Genomic DNA, 23,440 nt, shown 5'->3' with positions numbered 1-23,440 from the left:
AGCTGAGCAAAGCGGCTCTGGCGGTGGGGGTGAGACAGGAATCCCGGTGGAGCGACAAGCAAGCAACGCGCGCAAAGCGGGCTTGGTTCCCACGGTCGCAGGAGAAGCCACTCCCCCAACAGCCCTTTCAAGCCACGCCTGGGGCCAGTCAGGACCAGGAACCCATGCAGATTGATAGCGCGCGCGCGCGGGCTTTTCAAACCCCAGCGGCGCCAAGACGCAAGGAGGGAAGGGGTGGGAATTGCTTTCTCTGCAACTCCCCCCAGCATCTCGTCAGAGACTGCCCACATCGCAGGGAGTGGCAAGGAAAGGCGGGAACGGTTGTGCCCTCCCCCACTGAAGCAGCACCACAGCAGGGAAACGGGAAAGCCTGGCTGCAGGAGACAAGGGGCGGCAGCCAGGCACAGTCAGCAGACAACAGCCCCAGCCCACCCACCCGCACAGAGAGGAGCAGAGCCAGCCCACCCCTCCCAGAGCAGGAGTGGTTCTAGAAGTGACGCTCACGCTTCCAAATGGCTATCCCCTGACAGTCCTCGCCCTAATTGACAGTGGGGCGTCAGCGAACTTCTTCTCGAGAAACTTTGCAGAAGAGCACCAGATCCAGCTTCTGCAGCTGGATTTTCCTCTGCACGTGGCAACCATTGACGGCAGAGAGCTGCTGGGAGGGGCCATCACTCATCAAACCCCCCCCATGAGAATGACGGTGGGGAGGCACTCAGAGACACTGGCATTCAACGTCACCACCATCTCAGACCCCCCCATCGTCTTGGGCATGAGCTGGCTGGCGCGCCACGACCCCTCCATCAGTTGGCACCAGAGATGCATCACTTTTGGATCGGACTTTTGCCTGGAACATTGCATGCAGCACCAACCAGGGGAGGGGCCTCCGATAGCCACGGTGGCCACCATGCACGTCAAAGGGGGTGAGGCGATACCCAAGCCGTACTGGGACCTGCAGGAGGTCTTCAGCGAAGCGGAGTCCGACCACCTACCCCCGCACAGGCCTTTTGACTGCCAGATCAACCTGGTGCCAGGGGCAACTATACCCCCAGCCAAGCTGTACGCCATGTCAGACCAGGAACTGGAGGATCTGCGCGCTTTCATCGACAAGAACCTCAAGCGGGGGTTCATCAGAGAAAGCAAGGCAGCAGGGGGCAGCCCAGTCTTCTGGGTGGACAAGAAAGACACGCAACAGCGCCGTCTTGTGGTGGATTTTAGACGGCTGAATTCGGTGACAGAGCCAGTGGCTTTCCCCATGCCCAGAGTGGATGATCTCCTGACAGCGGCACGCAGGGGTAAGATTTTCACCAAGCTAGACCTGAGGGGGGCGTACAACTTAATCAGGATCCGGGAAGGCGATGAATGGAAAACCACGATGTTCACGCCTCTGGGCTCTTTTGAATATCTGGTGATGCCCTTCGGTTTGCAAGGGGGCTCAGCATGCTTCCAGGCCTTCATGCACCACGTCCTGGGGTCCCTCCTCTTCAGGAAATGCTTGGTCTTTCTGGATGACATCCTTATTTATTCCAACGACCCAGTGCAGCACGTGAAGGACGTCAGGGAGGTGTTACAGCGCCTGAAGGAGAACCACCTGTATGTGAAGCTGGAGAAGTGCAAGTTTCACACCAAGGAGGTGGACTTCCTGGGCTACAAGCTGTCAGACAAGGGGCTAGCGATGGACAAGGACAAGGTGCAGGCCATCCTGGACTGGCACAGCCCCAGGACGCGCAAAGATGCCCAACGCCTACTAGGCTTCGCCAACTTCTACAGGAAGTTCATCAAGAACTTCTCTCGAGTTACGGCTCCCATCACTGACTGCCTGAGAGGCAAGCAGAAGTTCCGGTGGACACCAGAGGCGCAAGCAGCGTTCGAAAGCCTCAAGAGGGTGTTCGCCTCAGACCAGAACCTGTTCCACGTGGTTCAGGACGCGCCCCTACGCATTGAGACAGATGCCTCTGATAAAGTTGTGGGCGCCATTTTGTTGCAACTGGACGCCAACAGAGAGTGGAGACCCTGTGCCTTCTTCTCCAGGAAGCTGACCCAGCCAGAGCGGAACTACACAGTTTTTGATCGGGAACTTCTGGCGATCCACGCGGCGTTCCAGCACTGGAGACACTTCCTGGTGGGCGCCAAGCACCCCATCCAGGTGTGCACAGACCACAAGAACCTGGAGTTCTGGAGAACTGCCAGGGTGCTCAACCAGCGGCAGATACGGTGGGCAGAGTTCTTCTCGAACTTCAACTTCTCCATACACTACATCCCGGGAGAGCAGAACGTCAGGGCGGATGCCCTCTCCCGCAAGCCAGAGTACATGGAGGAGGAGGAGCCACCAGCCCCAAGGCACATTTTCCCCCCGTCGGCATGGTCCTGCGGAGCAGCAGTGGTGAGCGAGGCAGAACTCACAGCACTGACGGCAGCGGATGAATTTGCCAACCGCATCTTCAGAGAACTGAGAGGGGGGAGGGAGCAGGCAAAAGACTTTGCAGAACGCAGAGGGCTGCTTTTCTACAAGGGTGCACTGTACCTGCCCACCACCCAGCTCAGACGTACGGTCCTCAAACAGATGCACGACAACCCAACGGCGGGGCATTTTGGAAGGGACAAGACCACTCACCTAGTCATGAGACACTTCTGGTGGCCAGGGGTGAGGGAAGATGTTCGAGACTATGTACGGGGCTGTGACACCTGCCAGCGGGCAAAGGTGGTCAGAGCAGCGCCACCAGGGTTGCTGGAGCCCTTAGCCACGCCACACAGGCCGTGGGAAGTGGTGTCCATGGACTTCATCACAGATCTGCCTTCTTCCCGGGGTAAGACCGCAGTGTTGGTGGTGGTGGACCTCATGTCCAAAATGTGCCACTTTATACCGTGTGCCAGGGCAGTCTCTGCAGAAGAGACAGCCAAACTGTTTGTTGATCACGTTTTCAGACTGCATGGATTACCTTTAAGGGTTATTTCGGATCGTGGCCGCCAATTTGTTTCCAGGTTCTGGCGGCGGCTCATGAACCTCCTGCAGGTGGAGGTCAGCTTGTCGACGGCTAGACACCCGCAGACCAACGGACAAGCGGAGAGGGTCAACGCCATTCTGCAGCAGTACCTGAGATGCTACGTCAGCCAGAGGCAAACGGACTGGGTGGATCGCCTGCCACTAGCAGAATTTGCCTACAACAATGCAGTGCACGTCTCCACAGGGGTGTCGCCCTTTAAGGCCAATTACGGGCGCGACCTCAGATCTTTCCCAGAGAGGGAGGGGGAGGAGGAGGAGGAGGGCCCACAGGCTGAGGATTGGGCAGAGGAACTGGAGACGGTGCACCAGCAGCTCAGAGAACACTTGGAGAGGGCCAAGGAAGCGTACAAAAAGGGGGCAGATCGCCACAGGCGACTAGGGGAGGTCATCAGGGTGGGGGACAAGGTGTGGTTGTCCTCGGAGGGCCTTCCCACCAGAGGGAGGTGCAAAAAGCTGGCACCCAAAAGGCTGGGCCCCTTCACGGTCACGCAACAGGTCAACCCGGTGGCATACAGGCTGGCACTGCCAGAGGACATGAGGGTGCATCCAGTGTTTCATAGATCGCTGCTGTCGCCGTACAGGGAAAGCAGCAGGCTCCGAGACAGCGAACAAACCCCCGAGGGAGGGGGGGAGAGGGAAGGCAGGGAGCAACTCAATGAGGCCACGGCCATCCTGGATTCAAGGTGGGGGGTGGGGGGACTGGAGTACCTCATGGCATGGGAGGATGCTCCACCGTCCCAGAATGAATGGGTCCCAGCCACGCAGATACAGGAGGAATTCTTGGTGGAAGAATTTCACGCCCTCTTTCCCCACAGACCCAAGCCCTGGCACATGGAAAGGGAGGGGGAGGAGGAGGAGGCACGGGAGAGCAGCTCACCATGGCGCTGGGAAGCGGAGTTTGAGGAACCAGAGGATGAGGTATGGGTGTCACCGAGATCCACCCAGTCAGAGGAAGGAGCAGATTGGCAGAACGTTTTTACCCCCACCAGCTCTGACGCCACGGACTTTTTGGGATTCCCGTCCTCCCAGGCGGAAGGGGGGGGCTCGCAGGACTGGGGGGAGGTATTCACACCAACGGGCTCGGAGAGCACTGAGTTCTTAGGCTTCCAGTCGTCACCGACACATGGGGGGGGGCCTGGGGAGGGGTGAAGGAGAGCTTGGGAGGGGGGTGGATGTGAGGGACAGGGGATATCGCGAAGTCCCTCCCCTCCTGAGTTCAAGCCCGTCCCCGAGCAAAGGGGAAAGCAGGGAGAGTTCCGATTCCAGTGGGGAAGCAGGAAGTCGTGTCCGAGGCTCAGGCAAGGTAGTGGAGCCAGGGTCCCAGGTGGGACAGGAAGGGGCAAGCAAGGGGGGAAGACCCATCCCCCCAACTCCAGAATTACGCAGGAAGAGGAGGGGCAAGAGGATGGGTCTGCCAAAGCTTTTGTGTTGGAGAAAGACGCGCCAAAAGCCATTAGGAGGTTCTGAAACCGACTGACCACATCACTCCGTGTAAATAGCAATGACTTGAGCACTGTAAATACGCAGCACCAATAAAAGAATAAAATGCAGAGCTGCGTGGCGTCGTTACTCTGAAGTAGTCCACTCCGGCCACCGTGACAGGAGGCATTTCATTTCAACCCTAGGTGACTTCCTCTGTGCATTTCCACGATGTCCAATACACTGAGCTCTAGGATTCCTACTGTAGATAATCATATGAAAGACCTTGGCACCAAAATGCATTTAAAGGAGGGAGGGCGGTTAAAAGTTACCAGTTTACCATCTCACTTGCCAAACTCCTCCAGGCTGATGGTTGGGGTGACATATCAGAAGGGCAGAGGGGAAATTAAATTCAGCCCAAAGGTAAGACTGAACTTTCTGGAATAAGATCTGAAACACAACCATCCTTTAAAATTTGCCCTCCTCTGAATTTTGCAGTTCGGCTTTCCAGGCAAGTTTAGTGCACAAAAATGCAGATACTGGAATGATGTGTGTCTATCAGTGTGCATAGCACTGGAGGGTATGCCAGGAAACAGGGAACTGTGTTCACATGTGGTGGGGGTGTAAAATTGTACATTTTTTTCTGACAAAGGGTCTTTAAGGAAATAACAGAAATCACTGGGCTAAAGCTGACCGGAAGTCCAGGGGTAGCATTATTTTCAATTTGCAATGGGGTGGAAGGTTTGCAGGCTATGAAGGACTTGATCACAGGTGTATTGACAGCTACACGAATTATTATAGCCAGGAAGTGGAAGGGGCAAACAGAATATAAAATGGAAGAATGGTATGAAGAGGCGTGGGATATAGCCATTTATGAAAAATTAACATGCCATTAAGCCTTAGGTAAGACGGGGGAAACACAGGAGAAATTATTTTGAGGAGATATGGAGGGTGTTTGTTGAATTTGTATTGTTAAAATGGAAAGGGGTCAAACAATCGCAAGGGGTGTTGAAATTTTGGTAACTCATATCCAGAACCATGCAGCCCTTAACAGTGTCTTTCACGTTGTTTAACCATGCTGTCATCCTCTCGGCCCTTGTGGCACCTTTCCTGATTTGTGGAATGCTCTCCTTCCAAGCTCTCCACACTCTTGTGTTTCTTAACAACTCCCATGTATTTTTGTGTGATTTAACCATCCTGACTTTGCCTTCCAGCTTCCTTTTTACCGCCCCACCCTCCGGCTTTTTAAAATCTTTTCCTCAAGTGTTGGCTATTCTTGGCAACTGTAGGTGTGTCTTTAATTTAATAGTACTATGGTCACTGCTCCCAACTGGTTCAACGATACTGACGTCTTGCACTGCAACATGGGTCCCTCTTAAGAGGAAGTCTCGCCTGAGCCCCCATGAGGCCGCCAGGTGTTTTAGGACACAGTCTTTGGGGCAACTAGACATTTTACCTCTTGGTTATGGCAGGGACACAAATGCAGCCTGTTTATGTCAACATAGTTGAAGTCACCCATGCCTACAGCATCTCTTCTTTCGGATGCTTTTTCAATTTCATGTTTCATCTGAAGATTTCCCTGAGCTTTGACCTCTCTGAATTAGTGTCCTGTGCTCTGGCACTCACAATGTGTTGTTCTCTGCCACCTCCATTTAAATTTCTACCATCTTCATCCCTGGGGAGAGATTCCTTCTATAGTGGGCCCTGCTGAGCTCCTTTAACTTTCCCTGCTCTGGGTGGACAGATGGACAAAGTGTCCACTTTTATGCCTTCCAGTTTCTTTTTCCAATCATAAATTCAGTTATCTACATATCTGTATAAATTTGCAGGGTTCTGGGTTGTTTAAAAGAAAAAAAAGAGAAACTCATGAAAATTGAACAGCATTTTAATGTGAATTTCTTTTGATACACACTTTTGTATGCAGTTGTGTGAAATATTCACATTTATTTTGTGAAGCAATTTGCCCTAAGATAATGCATTTTTGCATGCTTTTTTTTTAAAACTATTCCAGGCATCAATAGACACACTTTGCTCCCATTAAGTGCATTCCCATAAACATGACTTGGCTAGAAACCGAAACAGCAAAATCTGGAGAAATGTTAATTTTCAAGGATGACTGTTTTTGGTGTGAACCTTGTTTCAGAAAGTGTGAATGATTGGGCTTCAACTTTCAATGCATCCAGGCTAAATGTTAAATGTCTCCTCCATTCCTACAATCTATCGCAACAACCCACAGCCTAGGGGAGTTTTGTGAAATTGTTATTTTTGAGATGTTGTGGGTGCCAAAATGTTTTGGATCTGCATCTAGGAATCCTAGAGATTAGAATAGTCTTGGGGGGGGGGCTGATGCAATACACAGAGGGAACCCTTTAGTAATGGGATAGAATCTTCCCCTGTTGGCAGAGAGGACGTCTCTGACATTTTGGGCATCCAGAACTCCCATCAGCCCTCATAATTGGCTAAACTAGCCAGGACTGATGGGAGTTGGAGTCCAACACTTGGAGAGTCACAGGTCCTTCCCTCCTGATCTAAAGGAACATGGCTCCAGCATCTGGGGGCCACAGGTCCTCCATGCCTGCATTAGGGGAAGGAAGGGAGAAGAGGGCTTCCGGTTCAGCGCCAGCGCCGATCGGCGGGATCCCGTCTCGTCTCTGAGACGGCCCGTCTCTGCTAGGAGTGGGGAGGGCAGCGAGAGCGACGCTGCGCCCCTTAGAACCTCGGGAAGAGTGTCCCGGGGGCGAATTTTGCTCGGCAGAGCCCCAATCCGGACTCCCCAACTCTCCGGCAAGCTCTAATAAGAGCTCCGGAGCGAGGAGGGTAGAAGTCGCGGGGGCCATTTTGAGCGACAACGTTACCCTAGCGGAGAGAAGCTTCAAGCCGAAGGCGGAGAGCGCTGGATTTTTCTGAAAAAAAACGATTGGAAATAAGAGTGTAAGTAATCTTACGATTTGGATTATAAAACAATTTGGATTTGGGAGAGAGGGGGAAAAAGAGGAAGCCACCCCCCCCACCGGCAATCTAAGAGACAGTAAATAGAAACCCGAAGCCGTAAATAGAAGATTTCAATTTAAAAGGTTCCCTCAAAGGCATCAAAGAGGATCTCCCCTAGAAGCAGGGTAAAAGGGGAGAAAGACTGCGGTCGTGAAACCCTGCAGAAAGAGGTTAAGATCAAGAAAGACCTTTCTTTTCCCCGGAAGCCGGCGGCCCAGACAACCCAGTGAGTTGATCAGGATTTATAAGTGGAACTTTATTTTTATTTCTATTCTTGGACTCTCTGGAAATCCTTTTCTGGTTTATATGCTTTTGAAATGTGTAAAAAAATGTGTGAGTCTGAACTTTATTTCTAATAAGATTTGGAGAATGCAGCCAGCTTGTTAAAATGGAGTCGAGAAAATAAACTGTGACCATTTTCCACCCCATGTGACAAGTTTTGACCTTGATAGGATTGAACTATGTCAACAAAAAGGTACTCGCCTGAGTTCCAGCGGACTGTTTTGACCATAATGTGGGAAACAAGAATAGGACTATGTCAAGAGGAGACACAACAGCAAGAGTTAAAGCAACAATTCCAGATGGTGATGGCAGAATATGGGTTCTTAGAGGATGAAGCTACTGAAACTGAGGAAGACGAGTGTGAGAATGACAATGACAGTGATTTGGAGGACTTTGACAATGATGGGGACTGTGATTTGGAACGAAAAGATGAAGATGAGGACTGTGACAATATAATACAAAATGAAGCCCACCACGAAAGAAAAGACGATTTTACTCTACAAAAAGTCAGGTGGAGTGCCCCTCCTCTGAGGGGGGTACGATTGGATTTACTAGAACTCCAGAATACCCACAGGGAAGAGAAAAAAAATAAGCAGAGAAGAGAAGAAACTCAGGGGTGCTGTATGGAGGCCTGGATGGCAAAATACTGCAAAAAGGGGGTGGGGTGAAGGGAAAGTGAGGTTGTGATTAATAGGACGGATTGTTAGGATTAAAACTGGACTGCTGACTACGGAACTTGCTGGATTGGGGGGTTGGAACCGGAAATTGGGGATGAAAGGTTAGATTGAGAATAGTTATAGCTTAAAAGTGAATTGATTTCGGAAAAAGGTGAAAATATGGAGGCTTATAGAGGGGGAAAAATTAGGCACGGGAAGAGAAAATAGGAGTTTGATTTTTCAGTGATTTGGATATTTGGTGAAAATGATAATAGTTAAGTTTTAAAGTAGTATAAGGTACAAAGGTAATTATTTTATAGAATAAGAAACTGTTGAAGAGGATAAAAAAGGGGTGAAAACCGGGGAAGGGGGAGGTTGGGGAAGCCCACAAAATATGGTTTAGTAATTATGAATGGAAAAAGGATTATTTTTGTCTTGTTTTGTTTTTCCTTTTTGTTTTTCTTTTTTCTCTTTTTTGTCTTTTTTTCTTTTTTAACTCTTTTTTGGTATAAGAACAGTTGGTTGGGTGGATGTCTTCCTGCATACTGCCCTGGTTTCCTGGAGCTCTCTGGTGGCAGGGGGGGGGGCTTTGGGGACAGGGGAGGGGGAGGAGGACAGAAATCTAATCATAAAATGGACCATCTCTGACTGCCCACCTGCGTGGGATACTTCTGTGGCAGGGGAGGACCCATGGAGGAGGGTGGGAAGAAGGTGGAAAAGGTGTTTATGTATGTACCGTTTTTTGTAATTTTGTAATTTGTAAAATCAATAAAAATTATGTTTAAAAAAAAAGGAAGGGAGAAGAAAGGAGCTGCTTGAGGGAGCTAGAGCTCTGTAGAGCTCAGGGAGAGAGTTTCAGGCATATGGGGATATCGAGAGAGAAGGGGCAGAATGGCTTTAAGGGAGAGGAAAGACCTGGAGGAGCAAAGATCCCAGGAAGAGGGCTGCTGGGAAACAAGGAGGCGAGAGGGTGAGAGGGATTTCCTTCAAGAGGAGGAAGGCTGTGAAGGCACTTGCCCAAACACCGTTCTGTTGGGAACATCTGATACTGTGGGGTTTTGTGTTTTTCACAGCCATTGACTGGGTCTGTGTGTGTGTGCATATTTTGTTGCAGAAGGCAAGCCAAGCAGGTTATTCATGCAAGCAGAAGCATTAGAACAAGAAGAAGCCACAATGTCACTGCAGTTGCTTCTTCTGTTCACAATTTCATGGTTTTCTTGATCCAAGGAAGGTAGTGGGCGATACGAGTGTAAACTCCAGGAGGGCAGGGATTGCCATACGAGACGATTCCTTGTGCCACATCATTGCACACCAAAGGGCCACCCGAATCGCCCTGTGGAGAGGAGAGAGAGAACAAAGATGGCAGCTGGGGGAAGATTTGGATTCCCGTTGTGGCCAACTCTCGTGCTTGAACCAGGGCAAATGCCGGGTTAGGGTTGGTTTGATCTGTCAAATCTGAGTGGAGATCTTTGTGCACATTTCCGCTAATATACACATTTGGGTAGGCAATGTCTGTCTAATCAAATGCGTTTTTGTGCATTAGTTTTACAAATATATGCATTTCTATGTGCTCTTTCTGATAATGTATTCTTTATGTCAATATTACTTGAGCGGAGAACTACTGATCAAAGCTAACTATATGATCAAAGATGATCAAATTTCAGTTCTGCTATTAGTTCAGAAAGCATAAATTAGCTCTGCTTGTGTCTAAAATATTAGCCAGACCTAGGGTAGCATCCCGTGATACTATGAGACACAATGAGTGTTGATTTCAGTGGGTCTGCTCTCCGTAGGACTTAGGGCTCATCCACTTTTTCCTTTCCCAAGGAAAACCAACTATTTAACTTCTAAATTGGAACAACCGGCAGTCCATGCAAACCTTGATGGCTGTTTGCACCGATTGAGCTCTAAAGAATGGTTTTTCCCCTGGGAAAGTAGCAGGAAAATGAAAGTGGGCAGGAGCCCTTAGCAGAATACAAGCCCATGTTCAATTTCTTGGAGAAGTGAATGATCCCTCAGAAGGGTGGGAAGGCGTACAGCTCCCCCACCTCTGATGCTGTCACTTGCTGCTTCTGCTGCCCCTCACCTTGAAAGAATCCTCAGGCTCATCGCGTCTCCCGGCACAGACCTTCCCAACATTGAGATCTGAAGAGGACCTACAGTCAGAGATGGTGATGTTCGTCTCATAGAGTGTTTTTGGAAGCAGATCTTTGTAGATCCGGTCCCAACCTGCCACACTGCAGGATGTCCCCTTGGAGAGGTAACCACTGGACTTGGGCAAGTTCAGAGTCTTGACATATTTATTCAGAGTAGCTGTGGAATTCAGCTGCAGAAAGGCAAGATGGGAGAAAGCTAATTGATTTAGTGTTGCTTGAGGAAGCCCTTAGGGGACTTCGGTGCCTATGAAATGGGGCACTTTGGGCAAAAAAAGTAGCGGACTGTATTCATATTTCCGAATGATAATATTACGGTATGGATAATATAAATGGCCCACGTTCAACTAGATGGTTGTACCAGTAAGAGTCTTGTGAATGTGATGGAGCTTCTTCACTGCACCCCCCCCATCTGCTTTGTGGCAAACATTTCAATAGTAAAAGAATACAACTGAAACCATTTTAAGAACAATATTCTGAAAATTAGATAAAAACTCCTACAAGCAACATCCTATTCCGAATTTAATGATTTCGGTCACCCAATGCCAGGGTAAACTGCCCATTGTCTAGTTCATTATGCTGCACACATTGGGACGGAGGGAGACACTTGGCTCCTTCTGCCTTCAGGATCACTGACCTCAGGAGATAGATAGAAGGAGAGATTACTTGGAGCAAGATACCTTGAGCAGACGGATATCGTTTGAGGTGGTGAACATGTTATAGTCAGGGTGTTTGTAGTTAGTCTCAACACTGAACACTTGCTGAGAGGGTTCTTTAATGTAGATATTATGTGCCCCCAAGGTGACCCTATAGTTGCTGGAAACAAAGCATCAGTTAGTATCGGAGATCCCAGGACTCAATCCCCTCCCGGCCCCCATGCAAAAGACCAGGCTCCACCCCACCCCTTGGCGCGTCCATGCAACCAGCTTGGCCTTTGATGGTTAGGGTGCCACCAGTCATGGGTGCTTTAGCTGACCAGACGACCCTTGGAGTCCCTTCCAACTGTACAGATCTATGATTCTATGACCATCCCTGCTAAAAATCCAAGAGGGATTAGTGAGGCTTACCCATTGCAGTGTGCAGCCGTCATTACCCACTGGGGTGCCACCAGGAATCCGCCACAGGCCAAAAACCCATTGGGATACTTCAAGGCAGCCATGTAGGGTCTGGAGTGGGGCTGGGCTTCGTGCCCCCCAACAATCTGACTCCGCAATGGATCTGCAAGAACCATATGCAGAGATCAGCTCCTCCTTGCATGTTCTGGGGTGTTTTCTACACATTCAGAGTTATTGGGGGAGCAAAAGGGATGGGTCACCATCCCGATGAGCTTACTATTCATTTTCCTAGCAAGGAAGTTAGAGAAGCGAAAGCACAGAGTAGCCCAGGAAGACCCCTTCGTCCATTAGGTCAGGATTCTCCTGCAAGCATTGCCAAAGGTGGCTTCTTGTGCAATGCAAAGCAGCTTCTCTTCTGCTGAGCTGCAGCCCCTCCCCAAGGAAAAAGCAAGGAGAATAAAGCAGAGCTGAATAATAGGATCACATGAGCTAGTCCAACCCCCACTCGGCATCATTTACCTTGGTGGGTTACTAAAACCTGTTAGTAAATCCCCCAGCCTTAGTCTTAGCCCTGTATTGATTCAGCACAGATTTCCCTCTTATCATGCCAAACTCAAGCCTGCTGTAATAGAACAGGAAGGCTCCAGGAACTGTTGTGGTCTAAAATCCACAGAGAAAATTGCAGATACTATTGCAAACTATAAACTCAATTCAGCACAAAGTCTTCCCCTAGTGTTCACCCCAAAATCAGGCTTTCATCAGGTACTCTGTTCCTGAAGGTAGAATCCCTAATTTTCCCTTCCGAAATGAGCCACTGAATAATCCCCATGTATTTGTCTACTCCTTTAGTTTTGGAAAACCGGTGGCTTGGAATAAGTCAGGGAAGACAGAAAGAAAATGAATGGGAATCCTGGTTTGCTGGGGAATCCAGTGGATTCACTGGAGGCAAAGAGAATGACTCTGGATTGCATTAGCCACCAAGTAATGGGACCCAGGTGGCGCTGTGGGTTAAACCACAGAGCCTAGGGCTTGGTGATCAGAAGGTTGGTGGTTCGAATCCCTGCGACGGGGTGAGCTCCCGTTGCTCAGTCCCAGCTCCTGCCAACCTAGCAGTTCGAAAGCACATCAAAATGCAAGTAGATAAATAGGTACCGCTCCAGCGGGAAGGTAAACGCTCTTTCCGTGTGCTGCTCTGGTTTGCCAGAAGTGGCTTTGTCATGCTGGCCACATGACCTGGAAGCTGTACGCCGGCTCCCTTTGCCAATAACGCCAGATGAGCGCCGCAACCCCAGAGTCGGTCACGACTGGACCTAATGGTCAGGGGTCCCTTTACCTTTACCTAATTGCAGATCACCTCACTTCCCCGTGCTGATTCCTGCCTCTGGTTCACGGATGGTGCCATTACAGCAACACTAGCAAAGGGCACCCACACCCTGAATGTAGGAAACATCCCTTGCAATGGACCGCGGTGTCTGGAGACAAGACAGTCAAGTTGTGACCAGAGGAGGAATGACCACTGGGGGGGAGTGTGGAGAGATGCATCTGTTTGGTGCTTTTGCTCACCTGTTTGGGCGAAGGAGATGGACAGCAGCAGCAGCAGAGCCTGGCAGAGTGTCCACATCTTGATGCTTGCCAAGGAGGGAGATGCCTGGTGCTTAACACTTCAGCCTCTTGACTCTGTAGCTTTTATTACCTTCACACTCTGGACTCCACCTTCCCCAGGAAGCCACAATCTAGACTTGAGATCTGATAGGCAAATCTCAACAAGTTTATCTTTCTCTCCAGTCACGTGATAGACCACCACCCCACCCATCGATGGCAATCGGATAGCAAAACAGTTTGTGCGGTAAGGTTCTGTTGGTGGTAGATAAGGAGACTGGGGAAAAGGGAAACAGGGTGAACTCTTAGTGTTGAAATGCAGGCATGGAATCCAAGCCACCTGCTCTTCCCTTTGGATGTGGTTGGCAAGGAGGGCCTTTGTCGATTTGTCACCTGTGCACAGGGAGGGGGCACAGTCACCTGGCAGTGAATGTGTGTGTTGCGTACATGAGGTTCAGCCCGTGTTGTTTCCATCCAAAAGGCCTGTGATATGTGCTGTCAACATAGCTGCCTAGCAGGGGGTTGGACCAGATGATCCGCAAAGTCCCTTCCAGCTCTATGATTCTATAAGTCATGAGCATCTGAGCACCTTGAATTGGGCCTGGAAACCCGGAAATGACAAGGTTGCCCATCTCTCGCTGTGGCTCATGGAAGCTGGAGGAGAACCACATCCAGAGAGGGGAAGGTACTTAACCTGTGGGTATGAAGCACTTGCTCGCTTGCTGTGTTTGAAGCGCTTGTGTTGCCTCTTGTAGAGTTCAGCAGGTAACAGGATGGGGAGGAAACTGGGATGAGCTGCCTCTCTGCCGGAGCTTGGATATGACACCACTGTTGGTCTCCCTGATTTCTCTCCCACCCATCGCAAAGGACAGCAGCCACCAGTGGAAAAGGCCAAATCTCCGATATGGAGAGAGTTTTAAACAGGGTGAGAAATTCCCACAATCCTCACCCTTCAGTGTCCCAGAACGCGGGATCCAAATGATGGATCTATGACAGTGTTCTAGGCTGAAGAGGTAGGATGGAGGAAGATGGAATCATCTAAAATGAGGTGCTGCTAATCTTTTGGCCATCCAGATGTTGATGGATTTCAACTCCCATCGCCCCGTATTGGACATGTTGTCTGGGGCTGATGGGAGTTGGAGTATAACAACATCTGGAAGGTGACAGGTTCACCTCCTCTGATCCAGACGACAAGGAGGAGATCGGTGGAACTTGGGTGAGTCCAGAGATTTGGAGAACGGTTGGGAACCTTTGGTCCGCCAAAGGTTGCTGGATTCCCATCAGCTGCAGCAAAAATGGCCAATGGCCTGGGATAATGGGTCAGTTGTTGCTTTTGTTCACCTGTTTGGGCCAAGGAGCAGGAGCAGAAGAGGCTGTCAGAATTTCCACATTTTCATGCTTCCCAAGGAAGGAGATGTCTGGTGGCCAACTGTTCAACCTCTTCACCCTGTAGCTTTTTTTTGGCACCACCTTCCCCAAAATGCTACAATCTAGACTTGAGGTCTGATAGGCGAATTTCAACACATTTATCTTTTCTCTCCAGCCACGTGACAGACCCCACCCATTGATGGCAATCGGATAGCAAAATGGTTTGTGTGGTTTGGTTCTGTTGGGGCCATATAAGGAGACTGGGGAAAGGAGAAATGGAGTGAACCCAGAATTAGCAGAGCTGCCCATCCGTCGCTGGGGCTGATGGGAGCTGCAGTAGAGCAACATCTGGAGGGCCAAAGGTTCCTAACCTGTTGACAAATAGGATGATGGCGGTCATAACAGTGTGAAGCATTTGCTCACTTGCCGTGCTTGTAGCGCTTGTGTTGCCCCTTCTAGAATTCAGCAGGGAGAAGGATGGGGAGGAAACTGGGAGGTGCTGCCTCTCTGCCTGAGCTTGAATATGGCACCACTGTTGGTCTCCCTGATTTCCCTCCCATCGCAAAGGACAGCAGCCACCAGTGGAACAGGCCAAACCTCCGATATGGGAAGAGAGTTGTTAGCTTGGTGTAAGATCCCCTGCTTCGCATGCAGAAGGTCCTATGTTCAATTGCTCTAGTTAGAAAGGGCATGGTCAGTGATGGATGATGCCCATTGTGACTGGCAAGGAGGAATGCCTTCTTCATGCAGTGCATAGTTAAACTCTGGAACTCACTCCAAGTCTCCCAATATTAATCTTTGATGCATGTCCATTGCGTGGCCAGGCCCCCAGACCTCCCAACTCCCCAAAGTAAGAGTAAATAATCAGGCAAGACACAAAAGATTGGGGCAAGCCACCTCTATGGCACAGCTGAGGCAAGAGGGCACAACTTAGACAGGAAGAACCAGATGCACAAATATAGAATGGGGGGACATCTGGCTTACTAGCAGTACAGGTGAAAAGGAGCTCGGGGTCTTGGTGGACCACAAGCTTGACATGAGCCAACAGTGTGATGCAGCAGGGAAAAAAGCTAATGCAATTCTAAGCTGCGTCAACAGAAGTATAATGTCCAGATCAAGGGAAGTCATAGTCCCGCTCTATTCTGCCTTGGTCAAACCACACCTGGAATACTGTGCCCAGTTCTGAACACCCCCTGCTCAACGAGACCGCTGAAGGGAAGGGGGTTGATAGGCATCACTTGTAGTGAGGGTGTTGTCCCTATTAGCTCCAGGTGAGCAAATAAAAAACCACGAGGATGGGAAGAGCTTCTGGGATGATGTTCATGCATTCGATCAGTGTCCTGCCAGCCAAAGCAGCACCTGTCTCTGCCAAGCCTGCTCTGACCCTGCTGCTTGCCTGACTCTTGCATGCGCACCAACTGCCCTGAAAAGGCCCTGACCATCCTGAAAACCCTTTGGCCACCACAGCTCCACATATTGCCACCTTTGACTCCAGCTCCCATCAGCTGCAGCAAACATGGGCAATCGGTGGGTTGTTGCTTTTGCTCCCTGGTTTGGGTCAAGGAGCAGGACGTGCACAAGAGGCTATCAGAATTTCCATATCTTGATGCTTGCCAAGAAAAGAGATGCCTGGCGCTTAACTCTTCAGCCTCTTGAACCCGTAGTGTTTTTTGGCCCCACCTTCCCCAGCAAGCCACAATCTAGACCTGAGATCTGATAGGCGGATTTCAACACATTTATCTTTTCTCTCCAGCCACGTGACAGACCCCACCCATTGATGGCAATCGGATAGCAAAACGATTTCTGCAGTTTGGTTCTGTTGGGGCCATATAAGGAGACTGGGGAAAGGAGAAGCGGATTGAACCCGGAATTGGCAGAGCTGCCCATCCCTTGCTAGGGCTGATGGGAGCTGCAGTAGAGCAACATCTGGAGGGCCAGAGGTCCCAAACAAATGGGACAAATGGGATGATGGCAGCCATAACAGCGTGAAGCATTTGCTCGCTTGCTGTGCTTGTAGCTCTTGTGTTGCCCCTTGCAGAACTCAAGCAGGGAGTTTCTCTCCCTGACCAACCATTGGGCTCCCTGATTTCCGCCCCACCCATCCCAAGGGAGAGCAGCTGCCAGTAAAATCTTTGATATGGGGATAGAGCCTTTAGCTTGGTGGTAGATCCCCTGCTTTGCATGCAGAAGGTCACTGTTTCCATTCTGGGAACCTCTAGTTAGAAAAGGACATGGTCCGCAATGGATGATGCCCACTGGAATTGGCGAGGAGGAATGTGCAAAGATTCAGCACAGAGCAAAAGCAGGCCATCTTCAAGCAGTGCATAGTTAAACTCTGGAACTCACCTCCCAGCCTTCCAACATCCATCATTGTCAGACGCCCGCAAGTTCTACTGTTGTATGGCCAGGCCCCCAGATCCCCCGGTATCCCCGACATAAGAGAAAATAATCAGGCAAGACACAAAACATTGGGGCAAGCCACCTTCATGGCACAGCTGAGGCAGGAGGGCACAACTGCAACTTATGGGGCAGTGAACTGTCCAGACCAGCACTTAAATGGCACTTAAAAATGCCCTTTAAGTGGTTCATAGAATCTTATAGTTGGAAGGCAATCCCAGGCTAAACATACCCGTCTCCTTCAAGCACTCCTCGTATGGCTGTTTCCAGACCCTTGATCAACTTGGCCGCCCTCCTCTGCACACCTTCCAGCTTGTCAACATCCTTCTTAAATTGTGGTGCTCAGAACTAGACACAATATTCCAGGTGTAGTCTGACGGATGCAGAATAGAGTGGGACTATGACTTCCCTTAAGAAATGGAGGCAGTGAGAGATTTTACTTTCTTGGGCTCCATGATCACTGCAGATGGTGACAGCAGTCACGAAATTAAAAGTCGCCTGCTTCTTGGGAGAAAAGCAATGACAAACCTAGACAGCATCTTAAAAAGCAGAGACATCACCTTGCCGACAAAGGTCCATATAGTTAAAGCTATGATTTCCCCAGTAGTGATGTATGGAAGTGAGAGCTGGACCATAAAGAAGGCTGGTCACTGAAGAATTGATGCTTTTGAATTCTGGTGCTGGACGAGGCTCTTGAGAGTCCCATGGACTGCAAGAAGATCAAACCTCTCCATTCTGAAGGAAATATGCCCTGAGTGCTCACTGGAAGGACAGATCCTGAAGCTGAGGCTCCAATGCTTTGGTCACTTCCTGAGAAGAGAAGACTCCCTGGAAAAGACCCTGATGTTGGGAAAGATGGAGGGCACAAGGAGAAGGGGACGACAGAGGACGAGATGGTTGGACAGTGTTCTCGAAGCTACTAACATGAGTCTGACCAAACTGCGGGAGGCAGTGGAAGACAGGAGTGCCTGGCGTGCTATGGTCCATGGAGTCACCAAGAGTCGGACACAACTAAATGACTAAACAACAACAACAAATGACTTCCCTTGATCTAGACATTTGACTTCTGTTGATGCTGCCTAGAATAGCACAAACATTTTTTGCTGCTTCATCACACTATGGGCTCATGTTAAGCTTGTGGTCCACCAATATCCCTAGATCCTTTTCACAAGTACTGCTATTAAGCCAGGTGTCCGCCAACGGTTTGGATTCTTAGATCACGGTCTGCAGTTTCTTGAAGATGGACTCCTGGCAAGTGATGGGCTGCAACTCACAAAAGTTGGGAGGAATGTTTTTGCCATGAAACTCAAAAACCTCATCAGGAGGGCTTTAAACTGACTTATGTGGGGGAGGGAGACAGTGGTCCTGAAGGTAGGAGTCTATCAAATGCTGAAGATGATCATCCAAATGTCAAGGACCAAATGGAGCAAGCAGCATGCAGACCTAGTGGTGGGAGGAAAATATCCTTAAATAAGAGACATGGGGGAACGATCAACGGTCTTCAATGTCTGCATACTAATGCACAGAGCATGGGAAATAAACAAGATGAACTTGAGCTCTTGGTACAGCAAACTAAATACGACATAATAGGCATCACTGAAACCTGGTGGGATGAGTCTCATTATTGGATTGTAGTAATAGAGGGATACAATCTATTTCAGAGAAATAGACCAAACAGGAAAGGAGGAGGAGTAGCTTTATATGTCAGGGATGTGTATACCTGTGAAGAGATCCAGGATTTAAAACTTCAAAGCCAAGTTGAGAGTATATGGGTCAAAATTAATGGAGAGAAAAATAACAGTGATCTCATTGTGGGAGTTTACTATAGATCCCCAAGCCAAACTGAGGACACAGATGATGCCTTCCTGGAACAGATGGCCAAGCATTCAAAAGGAAGTGAGATAGTAGTAATGGGGGATTTCAACTATCCTGATATTTGTTGGATGTCAAACTCAGCCAAGAGCATAAGGTGGAACAGATTCCTCACTGGCCTTGCAGACAATTTCATTGTCCAAAAAGTGGTAGAAGCAACAAGAGGATCAGCCATTTTTAAATCTGGTCCTAACCAATACTGATGACCTGGTTAGTGGGGTAGAAGTGGCAGGATCTTTAGGTGGTAGTGACCATGCTCTTCTGGAGTTTATTATCCAGCAGAAAGGAGCAACCAAGCATACTAAAACTCAAATTCTAGACTTTAAGAAAGCCGACTTCAGAAAACTTAGGGAAACGCTGGGTGAAATCCCATGGACAGTAATACTAAAAGGGAAGGGAGTTCATGATGGTTGGGAGTTTGGTAAAAGGGAGATATTAAAAGCACAACTTCAGGCAATACCAATGAGACGGAAACATGGAAGGTGCCTAAAGAAGCCAGGGTGGCTATCTAAAGAACTTTTAACTGAGTTAAGATTTAAAAGGGATATGTACAAAAAATGGAAAAAGGGGGAAATCACCAGAGAGGAATTCAAACATATAGCCAGCATGTGTAGAGACAAAGTCAGAAAAGCTAAAGCACAGAATGAACTCAGGCTCGCCAGAGAGGTTAAAAGCAACAAAAAGGGCTTTTATGGGAATGTCCGTAGCAAAAGGAAGAACCAAGGGCGTAGCCAGGATCAAAACTAGGGGGGGGGGGGCAAGCCATGATCATTCAGGGGCGGGGCCACAAAGTGGGAACGTGGGCGGGGCTACAGGGCCAGCTGGCCTGATGACATCGTGGTGGCGGCAGCGGCCACCTTGTGCTTCTGGGGCTGGCAACGGCGGCGGCTACCCTGCTTGGCTGGAGAGGACGGGAGGGTCGGGCAGGCAAGAGGGGGTGACAGGGTGGGCGAGGGCAAGGCAAGGCACGGCCGCAGTCACGACGGCTCCGAGGCGTTGCTGCATATCAGCATAATATTTCAACCATGTTGTGGGTTCAAGCCCCACCTTAGGAAAAAATTCCTGCATTGCAGGGGGTTGGACTAGATGACCCTTGTGGTCCCTTCCGACTACAATTCTATGATTCTATTGATATATTGCCATAGCATATGCATCATTCTGCTTTCTTGAATTGTCCTACTCCTAGGCATAGCAGCCAACTCCTAGAGGCCTAGGTGCCTCCCCCCCCCCAAATACTAGTAAATACCGTATGTGAAAGAGTCATCCCCCCCATGTTGATGGGCTTTCTATGTGGGGCTTATCTGCCCCCCCCATATTTTATTAAGAATGGAAGAGGGAGGGAAGGAAGGAAGAAATAGAGAGAGGGATAACTCATATTTGTGGGTGCCTCTGAGTGATGCTGTGAAGCTGGAACTCTGCAGCAAGAGGATGGGAGGGTCGGGCAGGCGAGAGGGGGTGGCAGGGCGGGTGAGGGCGAGGGAAGGCACGGCCGCAGTCACGACAGCTCCGAGGCGTTGCTGCATATCAGCATAATATTTCAACCATGTTGTGGGTTCAAGCCCCACCTTGGGGGAAAAATCCTGCATTGCAGGGGGTTGGACTAGATGACCCTTGTGGTCCCTTCCGACTACAATTCTATGATTCCATTGATATATTACCATAGCATATGCATCATTCTGCTTTCTTGAATTGTCCTACTCCTAGGCATAGCAGCCAAATCCTAGAGGCCTAGGTGCCTCTCCCCCCCCCCAAATACTAGTAAATACCGTATTTGAAAGAGTCACCCCCCCCCCCATTTTGATGGGCTTTCTATGTGGGGCTTATCTGCCCCCCCCCAGTATTTTATTAAGGATGGAAGAGGGAGGGAAGGAAGGAATAATAGAGAGAGGGATACCTCATATTTGTGGGTGCCTCTGGGTGATGCTGTGAAGCTGGAACTCTGCAGCAAGAGGATGGGAGGGTCGGGCAGGGGAGAGGGGGTGGCAAGGCAGGCGAGGGCGAGGCAAGACAGGGCCGCAGTCTCGATGGCTCCGAGGCGTTGCTGCATATCAGCATAATATTTCAACCATGTTGTGGGTTCAAGCCCCACATTGGGGGAAAATTCCTGCATTGCAGGGGGTTGGACTAGATGACCCTTGTGGTCCCTTCCGACTACAATTCCATGATTCTATTGATATATTACCATAGCATATGCATGATTCTGCTTTCTTGAATTGTCCTAGGCATAGCAGCCAACTCCTAGAGGCCTAGGTGCCTCCCCCCCCCAAAAGAAATTACTGGTAAATACTGTATTTTAAAGAGTCCTCCCCCCCATGTTGATGGGCTTTCTATGTGGGGCTTATCTGCCCCCCCCCCAGTATTTTATTGAGGATGGAAGAGGGAGGAAAGGAAGGAAGAAATAGAGAGAGGGATAACTCACATTTGTGGGTGCCTCTGGGTGACGCTGTGATGCTAGAACTCTGCAGCAAGAGGAAGATACCGGTACACCTGTACAGGAGCCTTGTAAGCAGCTTTCTCTCTGCTTGATTTACAGCAGGCACATCCAACAGGTAAATTGTGATCTACCAGTAGATCACTGGATGTCTGTGGTAGATCACTGCTAGATCACTGGCACCCCTAAAAAAAGCTCACCCAAATTTTTCCTCCTCCCTAAAAAAAGCTGAACTATGACCTGAAGCCCTAAACAAAAATGGGCCTCCCTCCCTCCTAAAAGAAGCTCAACAAGTTTGACCTAAACCCCCCAAAACAGGGCTTCCCTTCCTTAAAAAAACTCAACAGCTTTGACCTGAACCCCCCAAAAGGGGGTAGATCACTCCCAGTTTTTAACTCTGTGAGTAGATCAGAGTCTCTTGGGAGGTGGCCACCCCTGATTTACAGTATACAGATGCAGGAGGAGGGGCAGACTGGAACACCAATGCTTTTTATAAACATCACTGTGTCTATCAAAGCTACAGCCCCCCCTTCTTATTCACTTCCTTTTAGCCTTGCAGGGCCACCTTAGTCAAATTGAATCCTCTGCACCCTCATTAAATCGCCAATAGAACTGTTAATGCGATCCCTGAATGCCCATTAACAACTCCCACTGAATAACAATAGGGTGAATAGGGTGGACCTTGCCTGAAGGGATATTCTGCTCCATTGTCTTAACTGCTTAAGTACTGGTAGCCACTTTGCTTTATTTATTTGATGTGTTTTTGTTACAGCTGTGTTCCCGCCCCCAGCAAGTGGAGAGCTGCTCTTGCTAAAGCAAAGCCCTTTCCACTTCAGTTTTTGGAGGGGCAAAGTATTGGTTATGGTCTGTAAAATACAATAATTTTTTGCTTCTAGGGGGGGGCAGCTGCCCCCTCCTGCCCCCCCCCTGTCTACACCCATGGGAAGAACAAGGAAACAGTGGGGTTACTTAGAGGAGAAGATGGTGAAATGCAAACAGAGGACAGAGAAAGGGCAGAACTCCTCAACGCCTTCTTTACCTCAGTCTTCTCCAAAAAAGAAAACAATGCCCGACCTGAATAATATGGAGCAGATGATTCAGCAGGGGAAACACAGCCCAGAATAAGTAAGGAGGTAGTACAAGAATACTTGGCTAGTTTAGATGCCAAAGGGTGCTCATCAATGGCTCCTCCTCATCCTGGAGAGTAGTGACTAGTGGGGTGCCACAGGGTTCTGTCTTGGGCCCACTCTTATTCAACATCTTTATCAATGACTTGGATGATGGGCTTGAGGGCATCCTGAGCAAGTTTGGAGACGACACCAAATTGGGAGGGGTGGCTAATACCCCAGAGGACAGGATCACACTTCAAAATGACCTTAACAGATTAGACAACTGGGCCAAAGCAAACAAGATGAATTTTAACAAGGAGAAATGTAAAGTACTACACTTGGGCAAAAAAAATGAAAGGCACAATTACAGGATGGGTGACAGCTGGCTTGAGAGCAGTACATGTGAAAAGGATCTAGGAGTCTTGGTAGACCACAAACTTGACATGAGTCAGCAGTGTGATGCAGCAGCTAAAAAAAGCCAATGCAATTCTGGGCTGCATCAATAGGAGTATAGCATCTAGATCAAGGGAAGTAATAGTACCACTGTATTCTGCTCTGGTCAGACCTCACCTGGAGTACTGTGTCCAGTTCTGGGCACCACAGTTAAAGAAGGATACTGACAAGCTGGAACATGTCCAGAAGAGGGCAACCAAAATGGTCAAAGGCCTGGAAACGATGCCTTATGAGGAACGGCTTAGGGAGCTGGGTATGTTTAGCCTGGAGAAGAGAAGGTTAAGGGGTGATATGAATGCCATGTTCAAATATATAAAAGGATGTCATATAGAGGAGGGAGAAAGGTTGTTTTCTGCTGCTCCAGAGAAGCGGACACGGAGCAACGGATTCAAACTACAAGAAAGAAGATTCCACCTAAACATTAGGAAGAACTTCCTGACAGTAAGAGCTGTTCGGCAGTGGAATTTGCTACCAAGGAGTGTGGTGGAGTCTCCTTCTTTGGAGGCCTTTAAGCAGAGGCTTGACAGGCATATGTCAAGAATGCTTTGATGGTGTTTCCTGCTTGGCAGGGGGTTGGACTGGATGGCCCTTGTGGTCTCTTCCAACTCTATGATTCTATGATCCTATATTTGTGCATCTGAATCCAGTTGC

At 49.3% G+C, this 23,440-nt stretch overlaps 2 protein-coding genes across 2 annotated transcripts in view; one reads left to right on the top strand and one right to left on the bottom strand.

Moving 5' to 3' along the window:
* LOC118086037 (mast cell protease 2-like) overlaps positions 1 to 23,440 on the top strand; it is a 76,767-nt gene that overhangs the window by 20,676 nt on the left and 32,651 nt on the right. The window lies entirely within an intron of this gene.
* Positions 9,551 to 11,736, bottom strand: LOC118086039 (granzyme H-like). Its single transcript, XM_035117259.2, has 4 exons — positions 11,573 to 11,736; positions 11,186 to 11,321; positions 10,439 to 10,678; positions 9,551 to 9,685 (listed from the first exon to the last, which is right to left on the bottom strand). The coding sequence occupies exons 1-4, from the start codon at positions 11,734 to 11,736 to the stop codon at positions 9,551 to 9,553; spliced, it is 675 nt and encodes a 224-aa protein (XP_034973150.2).

Source organism: Zootoca vivipara, chromosome 6 (genome assembly GCF_963506605.1).
Source record: "Zootoca vivipara chromosome 6, rZooViv1.1, whole genome shotgun sequence".
NCBI classification, from domain to species: Eukaryota; Metazoa; Chordata; class Lepidosauria; order Squamata; family Lacertidae; genus Zootoca; species Zootoca vivipara.
The sequence above is the reverse complement of the archived record's forward strand: the minus strand, read 5'-3'. Positions and strand labels throughout refer to the sequence as shown.

Excerpts from the sequence above, each read along its gene's own strand:
- LOC118086039 (XM_035117259.2), bottom strand. The coding sequence starts at position 11,736 with ATGGTTCTTGCAGATCCATTGCGGAGTCAGATTGTTGGGGGGCACGAA. Across the intron at positions 11,322-11,572 it reads ACGGCTGCACACTGCAATGG|CAACTATAGGGTCACCTTGG; the intron begins GTAAGCCTCACT and ends CTTTGTTTCCAG. Across the intron at positions 10,679-11,185 it reads ACGATATCCGTCTGCTCAAG|CTGAATTCCACAGCTACTCT; the intron begins GTATCTTGCTCC and ends GCCTTTCTGCAG.